This window comes from Drosophila willistoni (assembly GCF_018902025.1).
Source record: "Drosophila willistoni isolate 14030-0811.24 chromosome XR unlocalized genomic scaffold, UCI_dwil_1.1 Seg144, whole genome shotgun sequence".
In the NCBI taxonomy this organism is placed as follows: Eukaryota; Metazoa; Arthropoda; class Insecta; order Diptera; family Drosophilidae; genus Drosophila; species Drosophila willistoni.
Window position 1 is genome coordinate 9,521,901 of NW_025814057.1, and position 12,976 is coordinate 9,534,876.

The window sequence follows — 12,976 nt, forward strand, 5'->3', positions numbered from 1 at the left end:
TAAATGACATGGCTAAGACAGCTGGGCCGACGCCCATTTAATTGAACTGTTTGAGCTTGACTTATGCAAAATTCAAATAGACAATGCAATGAAATTACAGTTAACAGTTACGAACGCTTGGCCGTCACCCCGCACCACCGCACCGCTCCGCTAACCTCTTGGGTCCCCCTCTGACCCTGACCACCACCATCTGAAAAGCATTTCGCTTAGTTCCCACAGGTTGTCAGATACCAGTAGGGTGAAATAGAAGGGGCCCACCTGGACTCCGCCCGCTTATTAATAACGACAATAAAATTACAAATTGTGACATAAAAAACAAACAATGAGAATAATAATACATAATAATGAATTTGGTTTGGACAACTATTAGCTTTTGTTCAGTCCACATTATTATGGATAATTTAAATCGCTTTTTCCCTCTCCTTTGGATTAAAGCTACAATTTTTCTTGAATAAACTTTCTTCAAGTTTATAAGATAGAAAAGGTTTGACAATTCTTTAATGAGCTTAAATCGAAAACATTTTGATAACTAAAATCTATTGAAAATAGAATTTTAAAGCAAATACTTAAATATTTAAAATATCTTTAAATAAAGAAGAAAACTTTTTCTTAGAAATTAAATCAATTTACCTTAATCTGCTTACTTTAATCAATGTATTAAAGCAAAGTTTGCTAATGATGGGATTTGCTGATGTTTGGAATTCTTTGTGTATAAACAATCTGCTTACCTTTTGTGCTGCCTAGAAATAACAATGAGGAGCGGACTAGGCCGCCTTAAGACTTTGATTTAATTACATTTTTGTTTTGCCCTTAAAGTAGTAGAACTTTAACTATGCTAACAAGTGTCTTCATGACTATAACAACTTTTTTTGTGAATATTTTTCAATATTTATTTTATTAAATATGGCAAATCTGCCAAACAATCTGTGATTTTTCAAAATTATAATCAAATCATCGGCGCTTTATAAGACTAAAACTTCATTAGCACACGCTAAAGAAGAAAAAAGTTCAATGAAGTCATAGCACCGACTTTGATATACCACGCACCAGGTAAACTAACTACAGTTGAACCTTGATTATCCGGGACGGTCGGGACCAGAGCCATCACGGAAAATCGAAAAACCCTGTAAGTCGACAGAAAAATTTTTCACGTAATATGTACATACATAAACGCGTGTTTCTCATTGATTGCTAACTATTACGGGGAAGCCCCGAATTCATTTTATTATTTTAGAAAAAAATTTCGTTTCGTTCAAACCGATTGTTAAGAAATAAAAGTGTTCCAAATTTGATTGGGTTGGTTGAAATATTGCAAGAAAAATTTAAAATTTTTTCGAATCACACGAGTCTATATAGTATAAAATTTACTTGGAGGGAGGCGTAGGAAGGCTGACAAACTTTTTGTTATTAACTTAAACTGCAGGTATACCACCTGAGTCCAAAAATTAAATTAGGAGGAGCATTCAAATGTGTCAAATGTTCTACTGATCTGAATTCCATCGATAACTTGTGGGGTCAGCTATAGATTCAGGCGGGAACAGAAAAAAGTGCCAACAATCGTCAATTGAGGGAGTGCGTCAAAGAAGATATCGATAGAGTCTTGCCAAGCTTTGATTAAGAGTATCCCTAACCGGATGGAAAAAGTAATGGTGAAAAAATGGTGGATACATTGGATATTAATCACATAATGAAACAAAAATAGATTTTCAGTGATTTGAAAACCAAAAAAATTAATTTTGACTTAGTCAATTAAAGTGTACTTATTATTTTCATCAAGCACAATTATCTGCCATTACATTTTTTGTTGTCGTAACTTTTAAATAAAATTATTTTTCTTTTACAAATTAATGAATTTTTATAAAAAAACGTTCAATAAAGAAAAGAGCATTTAAATTTTTGTGTTCAAGTTAATAGAAAAAAAGTTGTGCTAATCTAAAATCAAAAAAGTTCAATTTTAAGGGGTGTACTTATTATTTTCATCATGAGTGTATCCAAAAAAACAATTTTACTCACAACAGTGCATGGAATAAAATAGATTTTAACATTAAGTTAGAAGATGATTCAGGAGTTTGGGGTAAAAATGAGTGTCCTTTTTTCAATTTACAATTTTGTATCTCCTCTTTCCTTTTGGAAAATTTTAAATTATTTGTTGCATTATTTCTTTCTAGTTGTTTTTTTTTTCAATGCTATTAGCAAATTTTCTAACATGGCAACTTAAATAAAATATACATAAAAATACATATTCTAAACGTGTGTGTGTGTGTTTTTGTGTGTGTGTGTATAGAAAATTCACTTTGTCATTTACACAGCCATTAGCCAGAACCAGAAGCAGAAACAGAGCTAAGAACCGAATTTCTTCCTTCTAGTCCGTCGTCCCTTGTCATGTCAAAAAAGTGGACAAGCCTCCAAGCGCGACCAAATGAGCACCGTAGTCCTTCCCCTCCCAAAACCCATTCCAAAAAATACAAAATGGCCAACTTTCAAACTTTTAAAAGTTTTCAGCTTTTCACTTTTTTTTTTGTGCTTTCCATTTGCTTTCGGGTTCTTTTTTTTTTTTTTTTTGTTGCTTTTCAATTTAAGCAAAGAAGCTTGGTAGGAAGCTGGCCATGGTGCGTCGTTAATGGTTTCTTTTTTTTTTTCTTCTGTTGCTCCTCCTTTTCTCTACCAAAAAAAAAAAAAACTTATGAAACAAACTATATACAGGCGGGGGCGTACGGTTCGAAGGAGCTTCAATGACCGGACCGGTGCGTTGGGCACGTCAAAGTCATCTCTTACAAGCCGGCATAGAATTGAGAAGAATGGACGGCGACCACCAAGAGGGTTTCTCTATGAATTTCATATGATATTCATATTCTATCCTCCTAATCCAAAGTAAAGTAACTAATTAATTTGGTTTAAATTTAACTTTATCGTTTGATTTATCAATCTAAATAATTAGCCATAGATTGAAGAGGTTAGAAAAATTAACCATAATAACAAAAAAATTTTTAATAGAAAACTTCTTTGACCTAAATTTTTATATTTATACATTTTTTTAAGGAATTTCTCACACCTTGAAACGTTAATAATCCAATTATCGATTTTTAAAGCCATATTCGATTATCGATAACTCCACAGGTCTATCTATAGATAAACTGTTTTGATTTTCATATTTAAAGCAAGACACATTAAAGAGTCTAGGAGAGTTACTTTGACCGACTTTATAGGTTTATATAGATTTCTACATTAGTTGACTTTATTGTAAGTTTTTGGTTCAAATAAATTGCTTGACTTGTTGTTTGACTGGTTCGAAATGAAATATCGTTATCGATATCGTCTTAGGAACGTAATTTTCGATATTTTCAATATATTTGATCCTGAGAAAAGTAAATCTTTCGAAATGAAATGTCTTTTGCTATCTTCTAATCGAAAATGTAGATATTTCTATTCGATAGACAAGCAGTTTATACGACAAGCAGTTTAGTTACGAATTTAGACCCTAGAAAGTATATGGATCTGTATTGTAAAATGTATAACTTTGAAATCTTTAACTAAGTTTCAATAATAAGCCTAATACCAAAGTATTTAAGATAAAAATCTTAATCCAAATTGGCAGCTTTCAAAAACTGCTGAAAATTTTGGACTTGATTGTTACCTTTTCATTATCTGGCTAATTTGGATAATGAATTTTGTGATCAACCCTCGTTGAATAGCCGGTTCACTTACATGCTGCTACTACCCATTACAATGGCTGGGTAATGTCACGTACTTTCGCCAGCTAAACTCCTTGTCGGCACAAATGGTCGTTCTCGTCCTTGTCGTCAATGCGTTGCCCTTCGAAAACGAACCTATTCAAAGCCTCCGTGCGTTTGAATTCTATTAGCCCAAGAAAGGATTTTCTGTGCTTCCGAACAGCTACTACTGCTATTGCTATTGCTGCCATTGCTGTTGCTGTTGCTGCTGCTGTCATAAGCACTTTTGCCCCTTCACCCTCCCCCTCTACCCCATTCCCAGTAAGCTTAGAAACTCTCCTTTTCGTTTGCCATTTACCCTGGGGTGTATTTTCTTCATCATTTTCATTTCTGGTTGGGGTTTTTCTCCTTGCACATCCAATTGACATTTCAGCTTAAGTCATTGTATAAGGCAGAGCAAAGAGAGTGAGAGAGAGAGGGAGAGAGTGGGGGAAGGAGGCAGAAAGATTGCTACTAGGGAAAGGGCCAGAGCGAAGAGGAGGCACAACAAAAGGCAATGCCAACAAAACGGAAAGCAGTCAGGTCCCCGGTACCAAGTAGCAAGTAGCAAGCTGAAGCTGTCCGCCATTCAAACAACCAGCCAACCCAGCTAACCAGCTACTAGTGCTCCTGCTTCTCCTCCTACTGGTCTTGCTCCTTAACATTCTCATTCGGTGTCGCTGTGTACATTTATTCTGCTCGCTAGGCGAAAAACAAAGCGCAAGGAAGGAAGCAAAGTGCAAAAGCTGCAACGGCAACAAAGCACCACACAATTACAGTCCACACAGGGAGACAGAGCATACAAAAAAAAAAAAAAGTTACAACACAAAACGAAAGGCAGACAAAGGCAGGGGGCAGAGAAAGAGTAAGAGTGAGAAAGATAAAGGAGAAAGGGAAGAAGGGTATTGCTGCTGCTGCTGCTGGTGATATAGAGGGGTCGTCTCTCGGTGTTTACATAAAAACATTTAGACTGATCCACAGATAGGCGGAGGAGAGACAAAAAGATAGATAGATAGAGAGAAAGAGAACGGGAAGGAGAGATTGAGATTGAGAAAGAGAATGCTAAGCAGAGCAAGGGATTTGGTAATGTCCCATCAACGGAATGTGGGTTAATGGACGACGCCCCGAAAAAAAGAAACAAAAGACAAAAAAAAAAAACACACACAAAAACTTCAACTGGCTAAAGAAAAGCAAAGCGCTCGAATGATAGAAGAGAACTTTTGCAGCAAAACTCTCCCAAGAGGTGACAAACATGGATTCTCAATTTGTATCTGCAAAAATGCAGAATACTTTTGCTAAACACACACACACACTCACACATTTGTATAGGCATACACAATTTAGGCGCATTTACAAAATTTTCATAGCGAACCCTAAAAAGTATGCTACATATTTGCTTAGGGTCAAAAGGTACCCAACTAAAGGGGCCACAGCAAGTAAACGGGATGCCCTTATGTCAGAGGTCAACAGACCAATACTATTGCGGCACAAAAAAAAAAAAGGAAGAAACAAATTGCTCAATATTTGCATTCGCCTCAAGATTTTGCATTTCTATATAAAGTAGCACAGCGACAAAATTTACTCCTTTAAGCAATTTAATTCCATATTTATATTCTAGGAATACGTTTAGTATAAAGTTTAATTGAAAATTGGCATACTGATAGAGAAAATATGCAAAGTACTATATGTTATATATGTGTATGTTTACATACATAGGTTTCTTGTTTCTAACAAACAAATATATCTTTCTTAATCATAGAAAAACAAACGATTTAGGAAAAAATTAACTTTAGTCCCAACTAAATAAAGAAAATACAACATTTTTTTGTACAAAATCCAACATCATTTGAAAAATTCTGTAATTGATTTAAAATTTATAAACAATTTTGTTATTTCTTTTTAAAATTTTTGTGTTAAAAATTCATTGAAAGTATTTTTTTTTTCATTTTAAAATTTTGTTTATTTTATTTTTGTGGAAAAATATTTTATTTCATCTAAAATTTTCTACACTTTATTCTTGTAGTCGAATTAATTTCCAATTAATAAGTATTTCGTTTTCCAAATTTGTGAGTGAAGAAATTTATTTCATACATATTTGTGTTTTTTTTTACATTTCATTTCAAAATTTTAGGTTCAAAACTGATTTAACGCCCTATTTATGTGACAAAAATTGAAAATAAATTTTGTACACATTTTTCTTGTAGATTAAATTAATTTCAGTCTTGTCCTTTGCAAAATTTCAGTCATTTTGAAAAGGAGACAATTTGCAAAGTGTTTTTAGAATTTAAGGAAATAAATGTTCCTTAAAGTATATTTCTTTAAATTCCAAGGACATAATATTTGTACTGATTTATAGATATATAAAATCAAAATCAAAATGAATCTAAAAATATTCTGCCCCCAAACTCCCGAAATACTTTTAAAGTAAACACGTTGAGCTCTCTTGACCTGGTCAAAAGTCCAATTTATAGGCAATTATTTGTTGTTGTAGAATTTTTATATATTTTGATTTAAATTTTTTTTTTTTCTTTTCTTTGTTTTTTGTCCTAGCAATTCGACACCAAGAGCAATTGCCAGAAGGCAGGAAGAAGTCGGACGGACTTACAGCACTTGAACTTCACTTCAAGTGGCAGTGGCAGTTGCCACTGTGGCAGGAGTGATTTCTGGTGTAGCTGCTGCTGTTTGTCCTTGCCAACACACACACACACACACACACAACCAGCATGAACTGTCGCCACTAACAACGCACCAAAATGAAGGCAATATCTCAAATGGGGAACCACATAAACGAAATAATAAATACCAAATGATTTCATAATGAATGGCAGCCAGGCAGAAAGAAAGAGAGAGAGCCAGTCAAAGAAGCAGGCAAGCAGAATGACATTTCTTTCTGCCAAAAAGGAACAGCAGCAACGTCCCAGCAAAATGCAGGGAGCAGAGAACAGGGGGGGCAAGCCCTCATCCTGGCTCGGCATTTCTTTCTTTCATTACAGAAATTGCAAAGGAAAAATAATAAAAAAAAAAAAAATTTCTTAATTTCGTTTCATTTCATCAGCAGCAACAGCAGCGACAAGATTTACAACATACTGCGAGCATAAAATAAAAATCTTATTTTTTCCTCTCGTTCATGCTTTGTGCTTGTGTGTGTGTGTGTCTGTGTGTGTGTGTGTGTGTTGTGGGGCGAAATAAATAAAATGTGAAAAAAAAGAAGAAATGGTGAACGAAGGAATAGGAATGAATAAAAATACTCAAACGTACCGAGGAAAAGCGAGAGAAAGAAAGAAAGACAGCCAGCCCAGAGGGGGGCGTTGACAATGTTAATAGTTATGGCAGAGAGAAGCACCAAAAGCGAAGGCAAAGGCATCATCATCCCATCACATCACATCCCAGGACCTTGGCAATTGGTAGTGGAGCAGCAGCAGCATCAGCAGCAGCAGAAGTAGACTTGTACATATTTCTGCGAATGCAATAAAACGCACATGTGTTGGCCCCCCCAACCACTTTATTCCTCACCCAGTCACCCATCCCATCCCTTCCCATCCCATCCCTTCCTGTACTCTCTTTGGCTCTTTGGCCGGCTTCTTCATAATTTCTGTGCGGTTGTCGCAAATAAATTTGATTTTGAGCGAAATGCTTGAAGATTGACTGACTGACTGACTGACTGAGGGAAGGACGAATAGACTGGCTGGGTGGCTGACTGACTGACTGCCTGACTAACTGAGCTCTGGCTCTGGGGCCGTTTCTCTGACTGTGAATTATAGTTAACTCCCGGGGCTTACCATGGCAACTGGCCACTTCTTCCATTGCCACACCCCCCCACACACACACACACACACACACACACCCACCCACACCCACATACATAGAGAGCAGCTGATAAGTTTTAGCTTCTTTTTTTTTTTTTTTGCTGAGTTTTGCCATTTCCTTTTTCTGTGCATTGACCTGCCCATTGTATGCGAACCCCCAACAGCGATGTCTCCGGCCATACACACACACACACACACACACACATGGACAAAAGGGAAATTGAAACCGTATTGAAGAAATAATAATTCATACAAAAAAACGAGATGAAGAAAAATAATCACAAAAATAGATCCCTTCACACACACACACACACACACACACAAAGAAGATTGCCTAGAAAAGTCGAGAAAAAAAGAAACGGAAAAATAACTAAACTCATCAAAGCCCAAGCATCAACACATTAGATAAAGAACCATACAAAAAAAGAAAATAGTATAAAAAGCATAAAACGAATTGAATAGATTGTGGGATACCAGATCAAACGAATTATACAAAGATTCAAAATGACAAAAAAATTCTCTAAACTAAATAGAGATATATTCTTATCAGATCAAAAGCGTATTATATTATCTAACTACTGACTTGGATGGGGAATTAAATAAAAGTTTTTCTTCTTAATTTCACAAGTTTAAAAGGGCCAAAAGAGAGACGTTCGAAAGAAATGGCTACTAGGGCGGCTTTAAATCCTTTAACACAAATGATTTATGAGATATATGTACACACAGTTTATTGCCATAGCTTAAATTTTGTAATTTTTAAGCTATTAAATCAAAATTTGCCAACATATTTGTTTGGGATGTCGTATGAGTAATATTTCGAATATAATAAAACTACATGAAAAATAAAGAATGGAACAAAAAACACGAGAGCAGGAGACAAGCTGATGAAGTAGCAGGAAGAACAAGAAAATTATGATGAACAAGAACAAGTGTAAGAGAAAGAGGAAGAAGAAGGAGCAGCCAGCAATAGGTCGTAAGAAGCGCGTCAAACGGAAACGCAAAAGGACAAACATGCCATAGAGCAAAGGACAAAAGTCAAAGCTGAGGACAACTTGGTCTCCCTCCCCCCTCCAAAACACCACTCTCTGCTCTCACCCTCTTGCTGAGGTGTTGGCAACAGGAAAAGCTTCAATCAGCAAAAAAAAAAAAAAAAACGAAACGAAACGCACAAGGCATTGGAAACTGGCAGAGGGGAATTTTTGGGGGTAGGGGTGGGGGGTAAGGCAACCAACTACACATTTAGTGTTTATTTCGCATTTATTGAGGCACCGGACGGATGGAGGTGGATGGAGGCAGTTTTGGGTTGGGGTACGGGGGAGTGGGTGTTGGTGTTGAATGAAATCAGCAAGAAATAAATATCCTTGTCCGCCGCCGCGTCTCTTTCAACCCCCCCTCCATACCCCTCAAACCAATACATACACATATATAAATTGTTTCCAAATCATTGGACACCAGACCAGGCCACAGCAAAATACGAAAATGAAATTAAGTCCACACAACCAGAACCAGAGCCAGAACTAGAACAGAACAGAACAGAACAGAAACCCAAAAGCAGAGTTACAAAACGATAGCATAAGCAAAGAACTAGAGAAAAGAGACAGAGAAGAGAGACAGAGAGAAAGAGAGAGAGAGAGAGATGAAGATGAAACCGAAAATAGAGAAATGGAAATGGTAGACTGAAACTGAACTAAAAGCCAAAAATCATATGATGCTGATCTCAATGATGATGATGAGAATGGCAACGACAACGACAACGACAATGAATGTTTGCTTGAATGACTGAGTGAGTAAAATGAATGAATAAAGATTCTAATAGAAGGCCAACAACCAGCAACAGTACACACACACACACACACACACACACAATCATACATATACGTAGATGGATTGATGGGTGGATGGGTGGACAAATGTTTGGACGGACATTAAAATTAAAGGCGGAACGGTTGAATGGTTTGTGGTTGATGTGTGCGGGTTTTAATGGTCCAGAAGTAGAAAGTTTTTGGCAATAACCGAAAAAAAAAAAGAAAAACACAAAATAGAAACCAAAAAGAGGGTTTCCATAACACAGTTACGCCTGACTGAATAGTTTTTATCGGTTCATGCATTGAGAGACATTCTCCATAAGGACAACAACAAAAATAAAAGGATCGCACGCCACACACACACACACGCACACACTTAATCACAATAATCGTTAAAACAAAGTTTGCCAAACAAAAAGAAAATCAGCTTTTCAGTTACTTTTGAAGCTCACAAACATTTCACATTTCTATGGAATAAGATTTACATATTCTTGTTAATAAAAGAAATCAAAAATTGATATATATATATATATAAAAGTATATATGTAAATTTTAATTTGTTTTGTCAAAAGATATGGCTGACTTTGATCTTACCGAAGCTTGACTTTCATCTATATATAAATAGAAGGAGAAAAATATGACGTGTATATCAGCAGTTCTATCATTTGATACACAGATTAATTAAAAAATTTAAGTTTACCTAATGGAAAATGTAACTATTTTTACGCAAAATGTTATGAAATTCGGTAGACCTACAGATATTGATAATAAATAGTAGTATACCAAGTTTGATAAGAATATATTAAACAATAAAGTAATAACATGGTGGGGCATCGGTGCATGGTTTATAATTCGAACTTTGACTGTTTGGGAGAGGAATTAATAGAAGAAACTACTAAAATCGAATGATTTTGCAACTTTTTAAGACTTTGAAACCTGAATCATACGTTTTCAAGATTCACAATGGTTTCATGTGTGAAGAAATGATGGTAAGGATGCTTGAAAACTTTTTTCTTTTCGTTTTTTTTTTTTTTGTTGTCAAATGTTGTCACATTTGAGGATTGGGACAATGAAGTGAATTTTTAGGTTCCAGTATCTTTTTTATTTTGATACATTAAAAATCATCTAACCCCAGTCCCTTATGCAATCCATTTGAAGTAAAGTAGGTCTGACTTATCCGACACTTTTGTTCATTCATTCATTCATTCGTTCGTTCGTTCGTTCGTTCGTTGGTTCGTTCATTCCCAAGCATATTTATTTATGTTTGGGCCCTGCCATTTGTACAAAGTGTTTGCCACTTAATAAACCCATTTTGCTAAGCACTTTGTCAGTGGGTGAGTGGGTAAAAGGGAGTAGTGGTGGGGTGGTTTGGTGGGTGGTATTGTGCCAGAGGGATGTAGGGAGAATGCTCTCTCTTTCTCTGTCTCTCTGTGGGCGTTACGTTTTGCAAATTCAACTGCTTCCGTTTGTGCTTAAAGTCTCACACCACTCGCTGTTTTGCCATCCCCCTACCCCTAACGATTTCACCACCTACGACGACCCAATCCTCTTTCCATCTCATTCCATTACCCAAAAAACCATTCCCATACCCATCCATCCCTCTATTCCCTCTATTGCCACACGCATTTTACTGTTATTTCAGCATTAAAAGTTCATTGAGTGGCAAAGGAAGTGAAAACAATTATCTTCAGGAAGGTGAAACATAAATCCTCGAATCCAAAAGTAAATTGCAAATTTCGTTTATTACTTTCTATGTCACACACCGAGACCGAGAAGAGGAAAGAGATGAGGTCGTCGTTGGTCCCTTTCCTTTCGAACCGAAAAAAGAAAGAAGAGAAACCCACCCACAATCATCCCTACCTATCGTTCTTGTTCTTCTTTCTCTCACGTTACGCTCCTTCTTGTGGCTTTGGCTCGTGTACGGTGGGGGCGGGGCGGCAAGGGGGCAGGCCTTCTCAAGAGATTTGTGGTTAAATCGAATCGATATTTTATGTTATCTCATATTTATTATGCAAACACACTTCAAATGCTAATGCCAATTGGTGATGACTTGCCAAAAATGACACACGCACCGGCACACACACACACACACACACACACACATACGACTTACTGTCCCAGATACAGATACTCTCATATAATTGTATGCTGATGTCAATATGTATGTGTGTGTGTGTGGAAAAATGGGTGGATTTTCCTATTGAATCGCCACTGTATTCACATTAATTCTGATTGGTATTGAGTGTGTTCATTAATTAGAGAAATTTATTATAATTCCACCCACAGATCCAACATTCAAATGGGATTAGAATATTAAAAGATTGAGAAGATTTCAGAAATTTGTAACAGATTATTGACTAGAAGAGAGATGGTTAGCATAAAAGTATACAAAAACTTTGCCACAACGAATTTTGAAAAGGTTCAATGATGGTTTTTCGATAATTTAAAAGGGATTGGAAAGAAAGTTATTCCTATAATAAAGAAGAAATGACAGTTACCTAGTAACATTACCATTTAGGTCAACGACTTTCTATGATGCTGTCCCATAGAAAGGATCAACATTTCATTGACTTATTTGAAGCAAAATTAATCAAACTAGGCACCGATAGTTTCTATGAATATTTGCAAAGTACTTGAAAGTAGTTATTATTAGGGTTGTTATTAATTATTATCGTAATGCAACTATTGTTATTTCTAAACCTGCACATTGTAAGCCATAAATTGATAACTCAGTTCCTTGGAGGAGTATTTTGTAGGTTCTTCATACTAGCAGATTGACAGATGTTGCCTAACTAAGCATTGCGAGTGGATCCTCTCGAGCTAATAGCTCTATTTACTAAACAAAATACTGATTTTATCTCAGTTCCCTGAAGGACTTTCCAAAGTCTGCTTCAATCTAGGAAAAGATTATCCAGTTGAAATATCTCATTTCTCTCAAGCAAATGCTTTCGATTGTCTTAAGAAATAGTCAATATTGAAAGTACAATTTCCTTTTAAAAATATAGTCTTTTAAATACAAAAAGATTGTGGGAAGAGAAACCATGGAGGACCGTGAAACTTTATTTAATGACCAAGCAACAGCTCACAACTTGGTATACAAATAAATGGCCACAATTAGCCCATATAGACCCAAGACTTCAGCAAAGATCAGTATCAGTATCATGCCAACGAACAGACGTGGCTGCTGGGCAGTCCCTCGTACGCCAGCATCTCCGGCAATTCCAATGGCAAAGCCAGCCACAAGCCCGGCAAGTCCGACAGCTAGACCGGCACCCAATTGTATATAGCCCTTCTGTATGGTATAGTCTTGATCCAGCGAGCCAGCAATGAGAACGGAGACAACCAGACCATATATGGCTATAATGCCAGCCATTACAACGGGTATTATGGATTTCATAATCAAATCCGGGCGATCGACAGCCATTTGGGTAATGCCCATAGCCGAGACGGCGGTCCCATATGAGGCACCAAGTGTTGAAAATATAATTGCCGATGCCGCACCAATGCTGCCACAAAATATGGCATAATCGGGCGTATCATTATTTGGATTAGCTTCCGAAGTCATCGTAGTAATAGTAGTAGTAGGAAAGAACAAGTTGTTTGGTTTTTCTTTTGCCAATTTCAATTGAGTTGAAATATTTGTTTGATTAGAAAA

At 36.3% G+C, this 12,976-nt stretch overlaps 1 protein-coding gene across 1 annotated transcript; it reads right to left on the reverse strand.

Annotated features, from left to right (window-relative positions):
• Positions 1-12,311: 12,311 nt before the first annotated feature.
• Positions 12,312-12,976, reverse strand: LOC6639311 (V-type proton ATPase 16 kDa proteolipid subunit). Its single transcript, XM_002061721.4, has one exon. It carries the CDS (start codon positions 12,884-12,886, stop codon positions 12,404-12,406), a length of 483 nt encoding a protein of 160 aa, XP_002061757.1. The 5' UTR covers positions 12,887-12,976; the 3' UTR covers positions 12,312-12,403.

Coding starts and splice junctions, on each gene's coding strand:
- LOC6639311 (XM_002061721.4), bottom strand. CDS start 12,886: ATGACTTCGGAAGCTAATCCAAATAATGATACGCCCGATTATGCCATA.